General features: G+C 43.2%; 1 protein-coding gene across 2 annotated transcripts in view; it reads right to left on the reverse strand.

Moving 5' to 3' along the window:
• CARMIL1 (capping protein regulator and myosin 1 linker 1) overlaps positions 1–23,478 on the reverse strand; it is a 203,043-nt gene that overhangs the window by 94,630 nt on the left and 84,935 nt on the right. For both annotated transcript variants that reach the window (XM_060244127.1, XM_060244125.1), the window contains exons 3-4: positions 4,372–4,422; positions 181–240 (exon numbers count right to left, since the gene is read on the reverse strand). In XM_060244127.1, the coding sequence (XP_060100110.1) occupies positions 181–240; positions 4,372–4,422 (111 nt within the window). The remainder of the gene's footprint in view (positions 1–180; positions 241–4,371; positions 4,423–23,478) is intronic.

Consider the following 23,478-nt stretch of genomic DNA (forward strand, 5'->3'; position numbering starts at 1 on the left):
CCTGATTGTATCTTACAAATGCAAACACTGTTACTTATGTATTTCTTCAGTATCTCTTGCATTTATTTATTTATTATTTATTTGTAGGTCAAATAAAAAAAATCAGCCTATTTAAAGTATACCGAGTCTGTTAGGTAAGACTACTGCAATATTACATGATTTAACAACTAAAATACTCACCTGGCCTGGTTTATTGCTGGTGACCCCTTGGATTTCCAGGTAGCTGAAAGTTACTTCTAGCTATAATTCAAACAGAATAGAAAACAAGTTTAATCACAATAGTAATAAAAGAAGTAAAAGCAAATGAAGCAAAGATTAAGCCACTATGAAATGCACAACTAAAAATTATTGGAAAGCTTGAGTTCATGTTCCCCTTTTCTTACAGCACAGAAACGGAAGGAATTTCTAACAAACCACAGTTTGCTATTTGTTCTCTTGCCATAAGCCAGTATTCCAGAATTTATTTTATCTTAGTTTGTAGACAAGGGAACAAACCATAATCTGTGATTTCATTGTATTCAAACAGAACAACAAATTCTGCCATCTTCAATTCATGAGCCTTAGATGAAGGGAGTAGAGAAAAGAAGAGAAAGAGGGAGGGCAGAAGCATGAGAATTTCCAAGTTTAAGTTCCTAGTTAATTTAATTACTACAACATACAGTTTGCTATTTCATCTGAACACAGCTCTTTTCTCCCCTTAGAGTCTACAGCCTCCTTTCTGAGCATCAGTCTTACATTTCCCAGTGTAGCATACTCACCATGATTCTGGTTTTGGGAACACAATGACACTAAGGATTTTACATGTCATAAAATCTTGGATAATAATTTCCTAATGGTGGTGGCTAAATGCTCCCATTGGATGACAGGTGCATTCAACAAGCCATTGGCTCATCATGCGTCAGCCACCATCTCTGGGTTCCCACTGGCTGACTCCCCTGTCCCCTGCCTACTGTAGGCCCAGGAAAACTGAATAAAGCACCAAAATACTCTTACCTAAGAGCCAGACACATCTCTGATACTTCTCTGTGTCCTCTCTATCAACAGGCCTCAGAAAGGGCTGCCGCTCCACTGCATCCTTATAAAGCATTTCCTCAGAGGTCATGGTGGCTGCCTCTTTCCTGTCACTCCCTCCCCTTTCTCCCCCCCCTCAGCCTCACCCCAGGACAGACAAGGATTGGACCACTGGAGAAGCTGCTAGCCAAAGGCTGTTGCTAAGCAGTAAAGGGAGAACCCTCAGCTGAATAGAATGCCATAGAGTCCACCCGTCAAAGCAGTTATATTCTCCAGAATGGGGAGAGACATCTGTTGTCTGGAGTTCAGTTGTGATCCCAGGAGATCTTCAGGCTCTACCTGGAGGTTGGCTACCCTAGGCCTGGCAGCACCCTCTAGGTGACTTGATGCCACCTGACTTGTATAACTTAACTAGGCTTGGTTGCTTGCTCCTGTTCTGCAGCAGCCCCTCTATGACAGCCAGTGTGATTTAGCAGTTGCCAACTCCATGTTGAGAAACTCCTGAAGATTTGAGGGGTGGAGCCTGGAGAGGGTAGGGTTTGAGGAGGGGTGGGTCCCCAGACAGGTACAATGCTATAAACTCCATTCTCTAAATCAGCCATTTTCTCTTGGGCAACCACTGTTACCAATATCCAGGTGCAAACCAAAACAAAAAACGTGAAAATATTAACGAAAACAATTAATATTACATTCAAAAATCTATCTAGTATGAACCTTCAGATAGTGACTATCACAATATATTTTAACAATTAATACAAGAGTAAATATATAAGTAATATTTCACAAAATGCTTCTATGCAGCAATAGTCCATTCATGTTTTGCCTAAAGCGCTTGTAGACAAAAGTGCTGATACAAGAAAGTTTCTTCTTAGAAGACTCCATGATGTCAGCCTTTTTTCATCTGAGGCGGGCGAGGCAGTTGGCCCCCTTCCTAGAGCGTCGGGACCTGGCAACAGTGATCCATGCAACGGTCACCTCGAGATTGGATTACTGTAATGCCCTCTACATGTGCCGAACCCGGAAGCTGCAGCTAGTGCAGAACGCGGCCGCTAGGTTACTGCTGGGGCTCCCAAAGTGGGAGCACATACGGCCATGATTGCCTGAACTGCACTGGCTGCCAGTTACTTACCAGATTCGTTACAAAGTGCTGGTCATTACCTTTAAAGCCCTATATGGCCGAGGACCTGCCTACCTTAGGGACCATCTCTCCCCACATGAACCCCAGAGAGCACTGAGGTCAGCAGGGAAGAACCTGCTGACTACCCCCGGGCCAAAAGAAGTAAAACTTCAAAGTACCCGTAACCGGGCTTTTTCTGTTGTGGCCCCACAGCTGTGGAACCAACTTCCAGAAGAAACACGAGCCCTGCGGGACCTTGAGCAATTCCGCAGGGCTTGTAAGACCAGTTTGTTTCGAATGGCCTTCGCAGACCAGAACTGTTAATTAAGGTCGCCATCTAGACAATAGCACAATTCAATTTTACTGTTTTAGAATTTTAATAGTTTTAATTAATTATGGTTTAAAATGTTGTTTTGTATTATATATATTTGAACTTTGTTGTTAGCCGCCCTGAGCCTGCTTCGGCGGGGAGGGCGGGATATAAATAAAAGGTATTATTATTATTATTATTATTATTATTATTATTATTATTATTATTATTATTATTATTATTATGTCCCTCAGATGGAGCATGGAGCATGCGGGATGCTTGTCACACCATTTTCGTTGTCTTTATCAAAGAGGGAAATCTAAAGTTGTTTTTCACATGCCAGTATTACTAGTAATACGCCATTGGAAATATTTTTGTGTGCTTGTATAAGCTCCTGGCTTGTTTATAGTGCTTACAAGTGAAAAACAAGTTTAGATTTCCCTCTTTGATAAAGACAACGGAAACGGTGCAACATCGTGGAGTCTTCTAAGAAACCTTCTTGCACCAGCACTTTTGTCTACAAGCACTTTGTGGCACTAAGCACTTTAGGCAAAACATGAATGGACTATTGCTGCTTAGATGCATTTTGTGAAATATTACTTATGTATTTACTCTCGTATTGATTGTTAAAATATATTGTGATAGTCGCTATCTGAAGGTTCATACTAAATAGATTTTTGAATGTAATATTGTTTTCGTTAATATTTTCACGGTTTTTGTTTTGGTTTTCATCTCTCTGTGATTCTCCCCTTTGTATACAATATCCAGGTACAGGCTGGAGATCACCCAGAATTAGAACTGCTCTCCAGATGGCAAAGATCAGCTCCCCTTTAGGTGGGGGGGAGTGAATGCCTTCACTTGGGTGGGTGGGAAGACAGAAAGGATGGGGGCACTTGCCCAGAGTCTCTTTCTAGAGTCCGTTGTATTTTCCTTCACAACAGGTCATATTACTAGTACTATAATAAAGGAGATGAAAAATCCAGCGTCTACCAACCCTTTCCATTTTATTTCATTAGTGTTTCTGAATATGTTTGCAGAAATAAAGACACTTGCCAACACCATGTTATTCACAAGCTATGTGGGATGAACTATTATCCAGATTCAGATCCATCATTTGTACACAGCACAGATTCTTTTTTCTGCCAAGGCAATTATCTGCTATTCTCAGGAGAATCAAGATATTCTATGAAGCATGGTGTTAGACAAGTTACAAGGTGCAACTGTGGCCTCTGGAGACAGAACAGACCTCCAGAGATACAGCCATTACATAATCTACAATATACTACCCAATTTCCTCCTTTTTTAATGCAACTATAAGCAACATTGTCAAGGAAATGTGGAAAAACTTGGAATGTGGCAGCAGTTTTGGGAACTGGCCAGGTAAGATGCATCTCAATATTGGGAGCAAGATATGTACAACCCAGTGAATTTTATGAAGGAATCCATGGGTCAAAACAATGCCCTTTGGTGCCAGGCCTAAACCAAGGCTGTAGGCTAGGAAGCTGCAGCTCAGACTCTTCTTGCTACTGACAAGTCATCTGAGGGAAACAAAATGGGAAAATACTCACTTGTTCCAAGAAGGTAAAATTAGCAGGTCAGGATGTACACTGATGTAATTAGCAACGTGCAAGGGCTTCACACCTCTGGTAAAGCCTTAATATGCCCTGAAACTCAATGGAATTCAGTAAACTTCCTGTTCCAGAACGTGTTTTTGGTGGAACAATTCACTCAAACCCCCCCCAATGAGCTGGATTATTCAGTAGAATTCTCTTGAATGAGTATGCTATCCCATAAAATCCATCAGAACAGTGGATGCTAAGTACTTCTTATAAAAATTAGCCACTCTCAGTTATTTCCTCTCTCTTCCCAAAATCAATACCACCATCATGAATAGTGGCGTTAAAGAAAGCATTGAGAAACAGCACTGCCTTACTTTTGTAGGAATACGGGAGGTCAACATGAAGGCTCGGCATGATGTTAGCACCTGCAAAACAAAAAAGGAAACAATGAAAGGAAAAGTTTGCCTTAAACGAAACTACACACAACTCCACGCTCTGAAGTATTGCTTGTTTCATTTTCACAGCATAAGTCCAAGATATGTGCATCTAAAATAAAACTTCCACTGGAATTGTGCCACAATTTTATGTAGCCGTATGTAACTGTATTCATTGGCTGACACTTATTACAAGAGAGAGGGAAATGTAAAAACCAATGATGTAGTATTATGCATTTCTTTTACTAGCCCTTATCAGGGAGAAATACTGGAAAGATTCAGAGCTGCTGGCAGCCTTGTGGTTCTCTTAGATTACTTGCACTTCCCATTTCCAGTCTAAAGGAAAACATCTTACCCTCTGCATTATACTGTCAGGATTACATATTTCTTATTAACCTTCATGAAAAATTAGTTTTCTGTTTGACTTTAAAAAAAAAATTAAAAGTTTGCAAAATCTCCAAGGTTAGAAAATTGCAATGGTGGTGGGCTGAAATATACAGTTTTCTTATTAAACCTAAATCCATTTTGCTTCCTTAACAACATCACATGCAGCACATGGTATAGAAGAAATAAAGCGTACCATATTTTAGCATATAAAATTGTACTGCTTGGGATATTTATGAAGTTTATAAGTATAAACGCCTTAACTTTCTACCAGTAAAATTGCAGATGAACCCCAAACTACAGAGAAAGAGCTGCAAATTGCTGTGCTATGATAGTTTAGTGTATGTATCTTAGTATCTTCGTTATCTGAGAAGTGAAAAACAAAAACCCAAATACTTCAAACTACTCCATATCCAAATCTTTTATTTTGGTACATAACCAGCACAAAGTAGGTAAAACAATTAAATTAAATTAAAACAATTAAATACCATACACTAGATACACAACCAGAGCCCCGTGGCGCAGAGTGGTAAAGCTGCAGTACTGCAGTCCTAAGCTCTGCCCACTACCTGAGTTCAATCCTGGCAGAAGCTGGGTTCAGGTAGCTGGCTCCAGGTTGACTCAGCCTTCCATCCTTCCGAGGTCGGTAAAATGAGTACCCAGCTTGCTGGGGGAAAAGTGTGGATGACTGGGGAAGGCAATGGCAAACCACCCCGTAAAAAAGGCTGCTGTGAAAACGTTGTGAAAGCGACGTCACCTCAGAGTGAGAAATGACTGGTGCTTGCACAGGGGACTACTTTTACCTTTTAGATACACAGCCATTAAAAAAGAAGTAATTAAATGGAAACAAGGACCCTCTATATCACTTCTTTACATAATCTTTACTTCAAACTTTGTGTATTTTGGTGGTGGAAAGTGCCATTAAGTCACAGTTGATTTATAGCAGCCCCAAAGGCTTTTCAAGGCAAGAGATGTTCAGAGGTGGTTTGCCATTGCATGCTGCCGCATCATGATCCTAGTATTCCTTGGAGGTTTCCCAAACCAAATACTAGCCAGGACTGACCCTGCTTCGTTTCTGAGATCTGATGAGATGGGGTTAGCCTGGGCTATACAGGTCAGGATAATGTATTCAGTATATTCAGGCCAAGATTATGTATTCTAAACAAATACAGTGGTGGTCCTGTTGTGACAGCATCTGGATACTGAACTGAACTTTATAGTAGTAAAAATACTGAACACGTCAATGGTGCATTATCAGCATACACACTGCAAAATTAATATTACCACTTTTGTCCAAAGCACACAATAAATACATTATTAAAATGTTTTATTAGTAGGGTTGCCAAGTCCTATCTTGCTCTTGGCAGGGGGTGTGTGTATGTGATGCAATGATGTCACCTGGAAGTGACATCATTGTGCTGGGCACATCATGCCAGGGATGCTCTGAGTTTTTACCCAAATGCTAGAGCATCCCCTATGCAACATGCCCAGTGCAATGACGTCATTTCCAGTGACAACATCATATTGGGCATGTCATTCACCGATGGAGCTCTTTGGGGGTGGGGATCCCCCCCCCCAGTGGCTCGCTCCATGCCGGCAGGTTGGGGGGCCTTGAACCAGGCAAAACCCTTCCCCCAGCAGGAGCTTGACAGCCTTATTTATTTGTCTGCTGAATATAATGATAATTCCTGTATTTAAAGTTATAAATTATCTTCATTTTGAGCAAAACCCATTAATTTCAAGGGAAAATAGTTCATCTGAGTTTATTTTTCAGCATGCTCCTAAATTTCCAAATTTTCTATTGGGAAAAAAATAGAAACAGTCTTAAAGAGGGGAGGGGAGCAACACATACTTTCTGGGCCTTCACATTTCTACACAGAATTATGGTAAGATCAATATTTCAAATATAAAAAGGAAGCCCGCAGCAAAGGCTGAAATAAGGGATACTCATTATGTTCTTTAGAGCTATCATGATGTGAGAATGATGGTGCCTCATGAAGAGTTCTAGGATACAGAACTAAAAAACAGACCAAGAAACATCTGCAAGAATCACTAATGTGTTGACTGCTTGAGACTTTTAGTCAAGGAGCTTTAATCAGATTAAAGGAAAGGAAAGAATCACTAATGCTTTAGGTCTGGCAAGAGCTCAAATAACAGAAATGGGCATTCCACATTATGCAAAATAACTCCCCCTTGTCCCTTCAACTCATACACTATAAACAGTTTAGATGTACTCCAGTTTCCAACTCTTGAAACATACTGCTATAATAACTCCCACTCTCACCATAAAGCTACCCAATTATATCAACCACTACAGTCATATGCATTATACAGATATACATTCAAAAAAGAGTGTGCCAGCTTGTCTGCTGGCCTGGAGAAGAGTACTTTGAACATATGAACATATGAAACGGCCTTATACTGAATCAACCACCTTCAAGAGGGGTTTAGATAAAAATATGGAGCAGAGGTCCATCAGTGGCTATTAGCCACAGTGTGTGTGTATATATAAATTTTTTTGCCACTGTGTGACACAGAGTGTTGGACTGGATGGGCCATTGGCCTGATCCAACATGGCTTCTCTTATGTTCTTATGAATCAGACCCTTGGTCCATCAAAGTCAGTATTGTCCACTCAGACTGGCAGCGGCTCTCCAGGGTCTGAAGCTGAGGTTTTTCACACCTATTTGCCTGGACCCTTTTTTGGAGATGCCAGGGATTGAACCTGGGACCTTCTGCTTACCAAGCAGATGCTCTACCACTGAGCCACCATCCCTCCCCTCCCTTGACTCTTAATGGCATTTTATTTTGTTTTATTTATTAAAAACATTTCTTGATATGCCAATAAAGGTCAGTCTGTCTGTCTGTCTGAAAAACATTTATTAGCTGACTTTCTAGTTTACAGGAACTCAAGGTAGCTTACAAGATGAATGGCAATAAAGCACAATAAAATACAACACCCCTCAACTTAAAATCAGTAAATATCCCCTGACTTGACTTAGGTGAACTGACTTAGGTGAACTGAGTTGATCATTAAAGGAAAGAAATCGATAAACTGCCAGTAGGTAGAACTAAAATTAGTTGAATGGCATCTTGAATAAAGCAGTCTTCAGCTGCCTCCTAATGGCTGAGAATGAAGGGACCAGGCCCATTTCTCTAGGGAGGATGTTCCATAGTTGTGGGGCTGCCACTGAAAAAGTCCTCTCTTGTGCACCCACCAGATGAGCTTCACTAGCTGAAGGGACAATCAAGGGGGCCTCTCTCTGTGACCTTAGTACCCATGCAGGAACATATGGGAGAATACAGCTCCTTCAGATACCCCAGTCCTAAGCCATAGAGCTTCAAAGGTCAAAACCAACACCTTGAGTTGGGCTCAAGAGCAAATCGTGAGCCAGTGTAATCATAATACTGGGATCACAGGATCCCAATAACTGGCCCCAACCAACAGCCTAACCACAGCTTTCTGCACTAGCTGCAGCCTTCCAACCCTTGTCAAGGGCAGGGCAGCCTCCCATAGAGTGCATTGCATTGACACAATCTAACTAAGGCATAGTTAGATCAAACAAATTCATAGATCAAACAAGCTCATACTTAGGTCAAACAAGTTCATAGATCAAACTGAACCAGGAACAGGCACAGCTGACTGAAGCTGGGCAAAAGCAATCCTGACGACAGCAACCCACTTGAATTTTAAAGTTACTGCCATGTTGAGTAGCACATTCAAGCTGTGAACCTGGCTTTTCAAGGGGAGTGTAATCCCATCCAAGACAGGGGAAATCTGAAATTCCTGCTCTGCCTTTCTACCAACCTAGAGCACCTCTGTCTTGTCAGGATTAAGTTCAGCTTTTTCACCCTCATCCAGCCCATCAGTTTAGAACAGGGGTGTTCTAAATCAGGCCCCCAGAGTGCTCCTATCAGGTCCCCATGCAACTGGCTGTTATCTGCTTCCTTCTACATCTCTCTTGCCTCTTCCTGCATAACAGCTTGCTTCGCAGGGCTTACTCAATTGCACAAGAACTACAGAGCAAAACCTCCATTGGCTGAGGCTCCTCCCTTAGGGAGGAAGGGGTGAGGAACAGCTTGCTTTGCCAGGCTCTCGCAATCGCACAGCAGAGTTCCTGAGCCAAGCCTCTCTTCCTTCTATTGGCTGAGACTCCCTCCCCCAGTCCTCTGGGGAAGGAAGGAAAGAGCCAGAGCTTCCTTTGCCCATTTCCCTGGATCCCATGGGAGAAATACAAAGAAAGCAGCTTTAATACCAATGAGTGCTAAACTTTTAAGCATGTTTTAAGTTTTTAAAAAATATATATTTGTGCTTGTCTGTGTTCTTTATAAAATTTATATCTCTGCTACCTAACCTTAAATAGGTACACACATGGCCCAGCCCAGCCCAACAAGGTCTCATTTATGTCAGATCTGGGCCTCATAACAAATGAGTTCGACACCCCTGGTTTAGAACATCAACAGCCTTCTCAGAAATAGGTGGGAAAGAAAGGTAGAGCACGGTATCTTCCACATATTGGTGACACAGCAACCCAGACCTCCAGATGACCTCTCCCAGTGGCTTCATGTAGATATTAAATAGCTTGGGGGTTAGATCAAAATTCGAGGGATCCCAAAGGGCAGGGCAGAGCAGGAATCCCCTAACACCACTTTCTGTGACCAATTTCCCACATAGGACTTGAACCACCTTAATATGGTGCTCTGCAGTTTCAGTGTTGATAGGCAGCCCAGAAGGATACCATGGTCAATGGAAGACTGCAGAGAGATCCAGAAGAACTATCAGGGTCACACTCCCCTCCCCCATCTAGTTCTTGGTAGAGGTCATCAACCAAGGTGACAGAAGCAGTCTCTTCAAAATTCTGACTCAAACCCAGATTGAAATGGATCCATAAATCAGTCTCTTCCGAAAGCTCCAGGAGCTGAGAAGCAATCATCTGCTGTAGGACCTAACCCAAGAATGGAAGATTGGAGACTGGCCAGTTCTCCAATGTGGTAGGGCTCAGGAAAGGCTTACCAGATGAGGTTATTTACCTCCATGCCATGATCTGGCTGCCAATTACCATGCACTGAGCCTTTGCTAAAATGACAGGGCATTTTCTCCAGGCCACTCTGCAACCCTGCACCCCCCCCTTCAATTCTACGGTTCTGGGTTGAAAATTCATCATCCATCCCTCCAGAATGACTTTTGATAGGCTATTAACTTTGTTTTAGAAACCTTGTTCTTTAAGTGCACTTGCAAATTTAGTTACTGAAAACTTGTTTTGAAATCTGTTTGTTAGACTGTACTCCTGTTTTTAACATTTTCAAAAATGTATGCACTGTGAGGTGAGTGCTTCATGTCTGATATAAAACCTGGCTATACCTGGCTTTTCCTCCAGCGTAGATTCGCAAGCTCCCCTTTAGCCAGATTTGGGCATGAATGAAGGTAGTGTATCAGAAATGTGACAAACATCTCACTAGACAAATGACAGCAGCTTCACAACTGAAGTCATGTACATCTGGAATTATGTACATCTAAAACTAAGACAGAGTTCATTCATCTACCAGGATATTTCCATTTCTCACCAGCAGTGGGAACCTGTGAACAGGATATGCAAGGGCCAACAAGCCCTTCATATAGCACAAAGAGAAAGGAAAAGCAGCACGCAATTCATACTACTATTTATACTGCTTTCACTACTATGTCTAAACTGGGATTTACAGATTTAGTTTACACACTGCACCATCAGACACCAGTTAAAGGGGTTTGTTCTACCACAGACCTAAATTATTTTAATTAACTTTAAATGGAAAGTATGATCCTGTAGGGACAGCAGTAGAAAAACAGATTATAGAGTGATTTAACCAACATACTTTCCATTCATCATGGGATCTCTCTAGGATTATTCCATTGTCACAAAGTTGCATAAACTACTCAGACTGGAACTGTTCCCAGATGGTGCTACCACTCACATTCATTCTCATTGCCAGCTCAAGAGAAATATCTGTTTTATACTGTCATGAAACTATGAGCATGATGCATTTATATTAGATTATGGTAAACCATTATAAATCTTTGTAATAATCTATTTTCTTCTTTGCTCTAAGATTTTTTTATCACTTCATTTATATGTGTCAGCTTCTAGATATCAAAGGAACAACTGTTAATACCACTTAATCTAATGTTGATGGTAGTAACCAGTCTGAAAATTTGGCATTTTACAATATTACAGCACATAGTCTTCCTAGTCAACCATACAATCTCCTACAAAACAACCTAATCTTCTGTGATCAGCTAATTTTTAACATGATGGAGTTCAATGGCTTTAAGATTCTGTGAATAGACTTTAAAAAGCAGGAATGCTTATTTTCCCTTTGAAGTAAGAAATAAGTATTTCCCTTTGACATACAGCATGCATGGCAAGCTAATCATAAAGAGTAAATAGCTTAGTTGGTTGATTATCTGATGAAAAACACTTCTATGGGAACCTTAGTTAGGAAGCCAGTTCAGAACTCTATAATGGTTTAAACCTTGGTTTAAAACCAGAAGAAGAAAAGCTGGTTGAAACCACTGGTTAACCCCACTTAGCATTAACCATAATTAAATCCATTTCCAATCTCAATTTTAACCATGATGAAGGAAAGATGAGCAAACTCACGCATGAAGAGATAGAGCACATGATCCTCCTCCTGATCTGGCTAATTGTGGCTGAGGTACTGGGAATGCTACATCCGTACTGGCTCTTTGATTTGTAACATCAGATGCAGCAAAATACTTCTGAAGTATAATAAAGTCACCAAGTGCCTGAGGGTAATGACCAGGTACCTAGTCAGAGGAAATCACTACCCTTACTCCCTCCCCCTTTTCTGTCCTAACAGTATTCCAGATTCTCCTTAGCCTTATGAAGTAAGATTTTCTGCATTATACTAGACAATTACAATAGACAACTGATTGCCAAAGCTGTCCAGATTATTCAGAATACAATGTTCTGAATTCTACTGCTTTCCCTTCCCCACGGGAAAAACTGCCACTGCTCATACAGCTGTAAGTAGTTCCATATATAAGCAAAGCATATAACACTGCTGCTGCATAATAAGCAGATCGTATGAATGCTTAAAAATGTATAATGTTTGTGCACCTGAAACTGGATCAGCTCCTAGAGCAACAAAAAATTGTTTGGCTGGATAAAAAACTTCATGACTAGTATGCTGAAAAGGACAAACAATTCTGTGGAATTTTAACTCTTACTAATTTTAAAGGTTTAAAAACTTCACACGACACAGTGGATTATAGTCATGCAAGAATGACCTTAGACACTCTCAAGAGTATTTGCAAGGTTATTTGGGAGGTATCAGAAAGCATATAACAGTGAGCCGGGACCTGCATACACAATTGCATGTTTTATTAATGCCAAAGTCAGAATGTAGCCGGGCTGCTTTCCATCGCACAATAAAACTTCAAGCCACTCTTGAGACACAAGCTCAAGAGTTTTTTAAAGTGAAGAATTCTTTTTAGAAGAGCTTAAATATACCTCAGCCTCTGAAAGATTGCAGGGCATTAATTACCCTAATATTAATAATTGTACTTTTTATTCTCTGCAATTTTCCAATTTGCTTTAAATGTAATGATATAAATGTCCTCAGGATGTGCATATGTATTTGTGCATACACATTTTCACTTGTGTGCTTTGTTTTTTTTCACTGAAATCATAATGTTTGACAAGCTCCCGAAATTCAAACCCTGGAACCCCAAATCAGAACTTTATACTTTATTCCCATCTGTAACCTGTGTTGTAACATACTAAGCAGAACGGCAACAGCCAACCATCAATGGACCTACTTTAGTGTAATGGAATGTTCACAAACTTAACTGTAAATACAACAGAAGCGACAGAGCTGTGGGGAAGGCCTGATGGAGATGCTGTTTCTGAAACCTCCAGGGGGCACTTTTTGTCCTCCTGTGGCCCCTCCTGTGACCCCTTTTCCCTCCTGAGATGAGAACAGGTGGTTGGAGAGAAGGGAAGTTACCATCCCCTACCCACACATACACTCACTCTGCTTCCTACCTCCATGGCTGTTCAGGTGTGTGGCAGCAACAGTGGCACCCCTTTTTTTTTACTTCTGAGGCTGGGATGTCTTTTCTCTCAGAGTGGCAAGTACAAGACAGCCCAATTGCCTGCAGGAGGACAAAAAGCGTCCCCTGAAGGTTTCAGCAGCAGCTTCTCATGTGCTGGCCCTCCTCTTTCTCCTCTCTGCCCCCGCCAACCCTTTGTTGGCAATCTGATGCTTTGTGCACCTGCTCTTGCTAACCTCCCTCACCATTTGAAAAACACAAAGACCGTTGGCATGGCAGTGGCAGCACTGGCCACTTGGCTCTGTCCTCCCTCCCAAGCTTCACCAATCCTTACTGAGCTGTACACCACATCTCTTTCTCTGCCTTTGCTGCCATTTGACCCAAACATGACGCATCAACACACACACCTCACTGTGTGTGCCCACTTGCCCACTCACACCTCTAAGCAGTCTCTTGCCTTCTCTCCCTCTCACAAGTTGCTTGCAGGCAGGCTCTGGATGGGAGTCCTTTGGCCATATGTTTGACACAGCTGCTTTATGCTGTTTTAAATGCATACAAGTACTTGGGTGGTTTTCTTGAACTGGATGGACTAATAGAACCGACCAGACATAGAGACATAGTGCTTGTGAGCGTATCATAAAACAGCACAAATGAAAATGTATGGTGTAATCCAAAACCAGTAAAACCAAATAGGAATGTTGAATGGGAGTAGCAATGTGCAATCCATATCTTCCATTTTAATGAGCTACCCAACTTTAGATCAGCGCCTCAAATATATTAGTTTTATACTTACTCCTACTTTTCAATACTCTGAAAGTGCCGTTATAACATAACAATATCCGGTAGAAATAATGACAATAGTTGTTTCCACTGAAACAATTTGCAGAGCTTTGATTGCTGGAGTAACAAACAAATTGCATGCTTAAATTTGCAGTTCACAATGAAATTTAACAACTTCATCCCTGTTGTGATAGTGAGCATGAAAATGGTTTTCGCTAAAATCAATACATTTTATTACTTCTATATAACAGAGGACATAAAAGTCAAAAGCCATAAAGAAGTAATACATTTATTTTAAGTTTACGGATGCACTTATCCCTTTTGAAGAAGTTAATGCTATAAAGCTCTAAGGATAAGCATAACACATCCCACTGAAGTACTACAGCAACATGATGCACTCTCCGACCCATTCTGATTTACTATCCCTCCTTTTTCTTGTCCAGTACGACATTCTTCCCTTAATCCTACATGGTTTCTAAGCTCCAGTGATTCAATTATAGATTACTTGAAGAGTTTGCTATGTTTATGAATAGCCATAAGGAAGTTCATTATTCCTAAGCAACATGTAATTTTGTCGTTCTGCATATGTATTTTGTGCTGAGCTATAACAAAGGGAGGCCAACTGTCCTCATTCCTCTTCAGATCAAGGCAAGTAGGGAAGTCCTTTCCAGTCCTAATGAACCTTAGTACACTTCTAGTGCCTGGGCTCAGCCTTCGAAGACAAAGAAAAAGAGACTGGGACCTCTGCATGCTCCAGATATTTATTCAGCTTGAACAATTTCCACCTCCCCTCCCCCAGTACAGAAGTGCCTACTTATTCCACAATACATTCAAAGTTTTTTTCAGTAACCTCCAGAATCAGGATTCTGCATTAGAGAACATTGTGTCCCTGCAGGCTGAGCTCCAGTGAATTCCAAAATGAAAGATCTGTTCCTGTGAATTGCGTTGATTATTCAGCGAGGGTGATGATCAGTGAATGACTCTGCTAGTCAGTTGTTATTAAATGGCCTTCCAAAGACTATGATCCTCTGAGCTGTTACTTAACAATGCATTTCTCCTAATTTCACATACACCAAAAGCTCACCATTGGGACTTATAACATAACACTGGTAGAAACTGTCGTAAACTCTTCTCAGTCCAGGACATATGATCCTTTAACTGGAAAAGCCAGAGGATGAAACTGGATAAACTGTACATGCAAAATATGTTTTCTATCAGTGAGCAATGGTTGTTGTAGAAACCGCAATATACAAAACCAAAGTAATGAACACAGTTGGTTTGTTTTCCTTCCCCATCTGATTTTAATACTCTTCCTTTCTCTGAGTATATATCTGCAATGTGCAGCTCACTGGTTTTCAGTACAAAGTCCAAATCCTGCAGAAAACAGCAAGAACAAGGCAGCTCTGAGAACCCCTCTTCTAATAATCAATAATGAATAATGAGCGGGGGAGGGGGAGACAGAGGCACAGTCTTGCTTTATAAACCCAGTAAAGCCCCATCAGGAACAATATTTTCCAAACACCAAACTCCAATAGCTTCCATTTGATTTTATTTAAAACACAGATTGCTTTCTCTTCCCTTTAAAGAAAAATTTAGAAATTATTGAAGATGCTACATTAACAATCAAATATATTGTTAAAATACATTTTCAATAATAGAGCTCTGGGTTAAAATTCCAGGATGAATGTGAAAGTTGTCTGAGGAGGGGGCTCTTTCCCCAGAGACACCATCACTAGTTACAGCAAGGAATTTAATCAAGGCCTTATAGCATTCCTGACCATTCCTGTTTCAGAAACTCTTCATGAAAGCAGAGGAAAGTGCAACTATCTTTCCACAAATTAATGTCTCCATTGAAGCTAAGGATTTCATGAATATTTCTCATTTCTTTCATAGAGACAAGTTTTACAATAGTCTTTTCGGCACAATTCCCTTCCAGCACTCAAAATCATTCGATTGGACCCCTGGATCAGTAACGGAAAGGAGTAGTGTGGGTGTCAAGCATTATTTATGCACACAACAGACTGTCCATGTTAGCATAGGTCAAGGAAATGCACTTCATCTGGGAATTTAAACAGTACAAGGATATGTGAAATATTATTTTAATGCAAGTTCATGGTATTGATAACAAAGATGTGAAATTAAATCTTTGGCTCTTTTTGCATACCTGCTTTTTCTAGTACTAAAGAAGCTCTCAAAATCACAGTTCCAAAGGGGTAGCAGTGTTTCAGTACTATAGTGCAATATTTCCCAACCTATGAGATGGGATCCAAAAGTCAGCTGAAAAGCTTCTGAAAATGGGTCACAGGCCAGCTCCCTGTAATGACTGCCCCTGCCCTTTCCATTGTTTTCTTTGTATTTTGGAAACTAAGATCTGACCATGGAAATAGTATCTTCCAAGTCACACATGACATAGGGACGCCAGTCCCCAGGTGGGAGTGGGGAACCCCCAATTTCACAGGCTCCTGCCTGCTGCCAGCTGTCTGACAAAAAAGGGGAAGTCCCACCCCAAGCCCTTCCTCCAATAGCAACCACCAGCGACCACCCCTCTCCCTCCCCTGCTGCAAGATTTAAGGGGTCCTCCAGATGAGCGGCAGGAGCACATGGCCCACTGATCAGCTGGAGGGCTCTTTAAATCTTGCAGGGGGGAGGGAGAGGGGCAGCTGCCAGCCACATGCCTGAACCCAAGCCCTTCCTCCAATAGCAACCACCAGCGACTACTCCTCTCCCTTCCCTGCTGCAAGATTTAAGGATGAGTGGCAGGAGCACATGGCGCACTGATTAGCTGGAGGGTTCTTTAAATCTTGCAGGGGGAAGGGAGAGGGGCAGCTGCCAGCCACATGTCTGAACTCCAAGCAGTGTAGGTTGCTGCTAGTGTGCCCACTTGCAAAAATCACTTACAGGGAAGGTTCTCTTTAAATGGTTCTTGCAATGGGGCTGCATCCCTAACATGATGATGTCACCACACTGGGGACATCCCCTCCTCCCCCAAGAACACGCCCAAAGTCCCCTGATGATGAGGCAGAACCTGGCAACCCTATGAGATGGCATTTTTTTCTTCACTGACATGTACATGCTTGTGAAGTTAAATGTGCCCCGATAGTTACTAGAGTGAGTTTCTTAGAATCTTAGGGGGATTAGAGGGAGTAATGGAGAAAGAGAGGGTGGTCAGAGGCCAGAAGGTAACCAAAGGCTGTGTAAATCAGAATGCTACTTGCTTGAGGCTCATGATGCTGCATCCTTTGTGAGATGTTTGCTGGTTTAAAAACATAAGAACATAAGAGAAGCCATGCTGGATCAGGACAATGGCCCATCCAGTCCAACACTCTGTGTCACACAGCGGCAATATATATATGTGTGTGTGTGTGTGTGTGTGTGTGTATATATATATATATATATATATATATATATATATATATATATATATATATATATATATATATATATATATATATATATATATACACACACACACACACACATATACACACTGTGGCTAATAGCCACTGATGGACCTCTGCTCCATATTTTTATCTAACCCCCTCTTGAAGCTGTCTATGCTTGTAGCCGCCACCACCTCCTGTGGCAGTGAATTCCACATGCTAATCACCCTTTGGGTGAAGAAGTACTTCCTTTTATCCGTTTTAACCTGACTGCTCAGTAATTTCATCGAATGCCCACGAGTTCTTGTATTGTGAGAAAGGGAGAAAAGTACTTCTTTCTCAACTTTCTCCATCCCATGCATTATCTTGTAAACCTCTATCATGTCACCCCGCAGTCGATGTTTCTCCAAGCTAAAGAGCCCCAAGCATTTTAAACTTTCTTCATAGGAAAAGTGTTCCAACCCTTTAATCATTCTAGTTGTCCCTTTCCGGACTTTTTCCAGTGCTATAATATCCTTTTTGAGGTGCGGTGACCAGAATTGCACACAGTATTCCAAATGAGACCGCACCATCGATTTATACAGGGGCATTATGATACTGGCTGATTTGTTTTCAATTCCCTTCCTAATAATTCCCAGCACAGCGTTGGCCTTTTTTTATTGCAATCACACACTGTCTTGACATTTTCAGTGAGTTATCTACCAACATCTGGCTAGCTGCTGTTGAAAATGGTGAATTAAAGTAAAGATCATAGTTTACCCAGGGCGCAAAACTTCTTTGGGCTAGCCCTGGATAGGTTAACATATCAAGTAAATTTGGACAGGTGGGTCACCATGCTGAAAAAGGTTGTGAACTATTGCTATAGAGAAAGCAACCAGTATTATTGTGGTATTTCAACATCTGATGAACTGAGATCTATTTTCTACAAAAAATTAAAAACACTTTAATGTTTAAAGTATCACAATACTGTTTTGCTGTTTTTGTTTTGTTTTGCTATAGCAGATAAACACTGCTATTACGGTTTCCACTCTGTACTACTGGGAGTTTCTTTTAATACACTAGAAACAGGCAATGTGAAGAGAGCCAAAGAAGATTTAATTTTGTATCTCTGTTATCAATCTCATGACCATTAATTTAATTATATCCACAGGGCTTTGTGTTATATAAATTCCCCTGATGATATGCATCTTTTTTGAAAGCTATTTTCATTTTACAAAATGAACACCCATCCTCCCCTTTGACATTTTGCTTGTTCACATTATATATAATTTAAACAAATAATTTCAATAAAGTAATCTTTTGTATTTTTCCCCCCAACTTAGTACTATTCTTTCCCCAAAATTACTGTCCACTGCTGTAAAAAAGTTGCTTCTTTTGCCTCCCTCTCTGACTTTTGAACTGTTGCTGCAATTTATTGATAATTGTAAGGGCCCAAGGAATCTCCAGCAGCTGGCCGGAGAGAAGAACAGGCGTTGCGGGCATGTTTAGGCGCGCTTTCTTGGAGGCGGGGCTTGGGCATCTTAACGGCCAAGCCTCCGCCTCTCTGATTCAGTCCCTCGTCGATGCTCGGCTGGAGAGGAGCGTGCTTCCTGCTCTCTGCCAGCATCGAGGGATTAGGCCTGTTAAGGCCGTTGGGCTTGTTGGCGTCATCAGGCCAGGCCTGTGGGTCAGGCCAGTGACTCACTGTGCTTGGAGCGTCGGTCGTGAGGAGCGCGTGGCGTTGCTCTTGAGGAGCGCGTCGCAGGAGTTACAGTTTGGAAATATATACGTATATATTAATCTTGGGGCTTTTAGCAGCACAGTGCAGTGCTTAGCCCAGTTGGGTTTGGATTTGTGGGTGTGTTAGGAGGCAATTGGTGGCTGTCCTGCATGTAGCCGTTGTTGCTTATCCTCCCCACCCCCCACATCCTATTGCCTTGTGGCTTGGTGGCCATTTTAATCTGACAACTTTTACGGTGGCCATTTTAGGTGTTCTTGGGGTAGGCCATTTTAAGGGTGGATAGTGGCAGCCATTTTAGGAGTGGATTGTGGGGGCTTTTATTCTTGGGCCCTTCAGGAGCCTTAGATTCTACGGTGTTTGGGGTATCTTTCTGTATTTAGTAGAATGTCTGGGAGGAAGGGTACTGGGAAATCAAAAGGCAAGCAGCTGGCGCGTAAGGCTCCTAAGCCTACGCAGAAGCGTCCTCCGCCGCCTTCATCGTCTGATGAAGAAGGGGAGGATGATGTGAATGCAGCCATTCTTTTGAGGCTGTGGGCCCTTGAGTAGGTGTCTGGGCTGTCACCTTCGTTGGTTGCTAAAAAGGGACAGGTTTTAAAAATGGCTTTTCAGGCCAATATATTAACGAGATTATTTATTTTAAAGGGCAGGTCTGCTGCGGCCACCGGAGGAGCCGTGGGTCTGGGTGCTCCGGATGCCGGATCTGGCCCTTCTTCTGGTGCTGTGGGTGCAGGTACTGCCTTGGTACCTGCTGAATTGCCAGGTAAGTCTGGTGATGGTTCCACTGCCTTCACGGGGCTTGTCTGGCCTTGGGGGCCGTGGGGACCCACTGCACCTAATGGTGCGGGCATGGTTTCTGGGGGTTCAAGCACTCCTTCCACTTTGGGTGTGGGGCCTCAGGCTAGCTGGGCATGGCCGCAGGGCCAGTTTGGACCATATGGGAATTGGCCAGGGGCTGGGCAGCAGGGGGTTGCACCTTCTTTAACTGGGGGATGGGGTTTACCCTTCCAATATGGTGTGGTCCCTTTTGGTGCCATGCCTTTGGTGATGTCGCCTTACCGTTGGGAGATCACTTGTTGCTGGCCACAAAAGACAAGATCCTTAAGGGAGAATATGTGGATATTTTCTCCCTTTTATTTAGGGAGCTTGAAAAAAAGACAAGGAGGATCTTGATGACAAGGAGAAGGAGAAGTTGGAAAAGCAGAAGGTGGATCGGACCTGGGCTAATTGGCTGCCAGGGTTTTTTGTCTGTGCTGGAGTGATAGCGCATGCTCAGCCCTGGTGGGCAGCAGCGCTAATTCAGTATATGGACATTATATAAAAGGGGTACACGATGTTTAGCGGCCCGGCCTTGATTCAGTATGACGAGGAATTCAGGATGAGGGCCGCTTTGTACCATTTCCTCCCATGGGATCATATCCATCAGCAATTGTGGCTGCAAGTTATGTCACCGGCTCGGCCCAATCATGGCGACCGTTCTGACAGCGGTCATTTAGTTGCTAAGGCTTCCTCTTCTCCTTCAGCTTCATCATCATCTTCCCGCATTTCAGCGGGGCAGGCGGTTCAACCCCGCTTGCTTTGTTAAGAGTTTGGTTCACAGGGGGTATGCAATCGGAAAGCTTGCCAGTTCAAGCACGAATGCCCCATGTGTGCCGGTCCACACTCCTTCAGCAACTGTCCCAGAGTTCGGCCACGTAAGGGCCAAAAGAGACAGGGTGGGAGTGGGGGTCCTTCCCAAGCTGGAAAAGGGCCCCAGTCCGGTAAAGGTGGGACCTCTTGAGCGGTGGCTACGCAGGTACCCACACAGGGCTGATAGTTTATATTTGTTAAACGGTTTTACATGTGGTTTTAGAATTCCTTTTCAGGATTCACGGGTGCCAATGTGGTCTCGGAACCTTAGTTCTGTTAAGGGTTTAGAATGTGTAGTGGAGGCCAAGATCGTCAAGGAGCTGGCGGAGGGCAGGATTTTGGGCCCGTTTTCTAATCCTCTGGTGATTAACCTTAGGGTTTCCCCTTTGGGGGTGGTACCAAAGAAGGTGCCTGGTGAATTTCGTTTGATTTACCACCTTTCTTACCCCAAGGGTTCTTCGGTTAATGATGGGATTCCCAAGGAGCTATGCTCAGTTAGGGATACAACCTTTGATCAGGCCGTGGGCGTCATTCGACGCTGCGGGCAGGAGGCTGAGTTGGCTAAATGCGATATCAAATCTGCATTTCGTCTTCTTGTCCACCCGGACAATTTTGAGCTTTTGGGTTTTTCTTTTGCAGGACAATTTTATATGGACAGGGCTTTGCCTATGGGCTGCTCTGTAACATGTGCAGCTTTTGAGTGTTTCAGCACATTCCTTGGATGGGCTGTGCGCGAAAAAGTGGGTTTACAGGATGTTGTCCATTATTTGGATGACTACTGTTTGTGGGTCCTGCGGGTACTGGGCATTGCGCTCAGTAGCTGTCTGGCTTTATTGAGCTGGCCACTGAGTTGGGTGTGCCTTTGGCTGAAGAGAAAACTGAGGGCCCAGCTCAATGCCTTGTCTTTTTGGGAATTGAATTGGACACCCTCGGGCAATCGTCCAGAATACCTGGTCAGCAGCTGGAGGATTTAAGGAATAGGATTACTACTTTCCTCCGCAAGAGAAAGGTTACACTGCTTGAGCTTCAGCAGTTAGCTGGGCATCTTAACTTTGCTTGTAAAGTGGTTGCCCCGGGTAGGGCCTTTCTTCGTTTTGTGACGCTATGGCGGGCCTACACTTGCCTCAGCACAGCACTAAGATTACCAGCAGCATGAGGGAGGATCTGTGGGTATGGCAGGAGTTTTTGAAATCCTTCAATGGGATTTCCTTCTGGAGAGAGGACATGAGACTTGAGGTGGAGCTTCAGGTCATGTCTGATGCTGCTGGGTCGTTAGGTTTTGAGATTTACTTCCGTGGACACTGGTGCGCGGATGTTTGGCCGGATTCATGGGTGCAGGCGGGGTTGAGCCAGGATCTCACTTTTTTAGAGTTTTTCCCCATTTTGGTTGCGGTTTGGCTGTGGGGGAGTGATATGGCCGATCGCACGGTACATTTTTGGTGCGATAACATGGCTGTAGTTCATGTCATTAACTCCCTTTCATCCAAATCACAACGGGCTATGAGGTTGGTGAGGGCCTTCACTCTGCGTTGTCTGCGGCTTAACATTTTGTTTTTGGCCAAGCATGTTCTTGGGGTGAATAACAGGGTGACTGACGCTCTCTCTCGTAAACAGATGGAGAGGTTTTGTCAGCTGGCCCCAGAAGCCGATCGAGAGGCAGCAGCAATCCCCCAGGAGCTATGGCTGATTGGAGAGCCGAGGCCTGCAGAGCGATAGGCCTAGCCATTGCGCCTAGCACAAGGAAGTCTTACAAACGTGCTGTGTAGCAGTTTGAAGACTTTAGGGCTGAGGTAGGGTATTGTTTGGCCCCTCCCGGTGGAGCAGTTGCTCCATTATTGTGTTTCCTTAAAAGGTAAAGGATTGGCTGTGCAATCTATCAGAGGACGCCTGTCTGCACTGGCTTTTGCTAGCAAGGCGTTAGGATATAAGAAGGAAACAACAGACTTTCATCTTCGAAAGATGCTGGAGGGATGGTCCAGAGAGATTGGGCCTAATCCTGACACCAGGAGCCCTATGTCCCCCGGGATTCTTAGGGGTTTTAAGGGGGTTTGGGGTATGGTTTGTACATCTCACTTTGAGGCTGTTTTGTTTCATGCAGCCTCTTTGGTGGCCTTTTTTGGGGCACTTAGGATCAGTGAGTTAGTGGCAAGATCCAGGAATGATAGGTAGGGCCTTGTCACTTAGGGATGTTAGATTATCGGAGGGTAAGGTGGCTCTTACCGTCCGGCGATCCAAGACGGACCAACGCGGCATTGGGACTGTAGTGGAGTTGGGTCCCTGTTCAGAGGTTGAACTTTGCCCTGTTTCCGCATTGGCAGATTATTTGGCGGTGCGGGGAGGCTGCAAGGGGTTGTTGTTTTGTCATTTTGGATGCAGCCCTCTTACAAAACATCAGTTTTGGACAGTGACGTCTAGGGCCTTAGCTCTATTGGGGTTGTCTAGAGTGAGGTTTGGTACCCACTCCTTTAGAATTGGTGCGGCGTCTACGGCCGCTGCCTTGGGATATTCTTCTTCGTCCATTCAGCGCCTAGGTCATTGGCGGTCACGGGCTTACAAAGCTTATGTTTGCCCTTTGCTCCATTCTTAGCTTTGTTTCATAGAGCTGGAGTAGTTATGGTATGTTTTATAACTTGCCTGTTTCTCTTTTTAGATGCTGTTGTTCCTGGTCAGAGGAGCCGAGTTCTCATCTGCGGGCACAGTTATGTGTTTTGGGCAGCACATCAGGCTCGGAGAACTTCTGTGGGCTCTCAGCTGGGACGCAGCCAGTATGTTACTGTTGAATGGCGGGGGCGCCGGGGTCTACAGAGGCCTGGTTTGCTGTCGCTGTTATTTCAAGGGAATGTGGGCCCTCCTTCTCAGGTTTTAATCATTCACCTGGGGGGAAACGATCTCGAGCTGATTAAAGACAAGGCTTTGATCTTTCAGGCTCGAGATGATTTTAAGTACATTAGAAGGAAACGGCCTGGAGTCACCATAATTTGGTCGACCATGATTCCGCGCTTAATGTGGCGCAGTGCTTGGAATCCAGCAGGGATTGAGAAGGCCCGTTACAGGGAAAATAAGGAGATTCATAAGGTATTGGAGGGAGCGTTATGCCACTATTTG

The sequence above is a fragment of the Heteronotia binoei genome, chromosome 7 (assembly GCF_032191835.1).
Source record: "Heteronotia binoei isolate CCM8104 ecotype False Entrance Well chromosome 7, APGP_CSIRO_Hbin_v1, whole genome shotgun sequence".
NCBI lineage: Eukaryota > Metazoa > Chordata > Lepidosauria > Squamata > Gekkonidae > Heteronotia > Heteronotia binoei.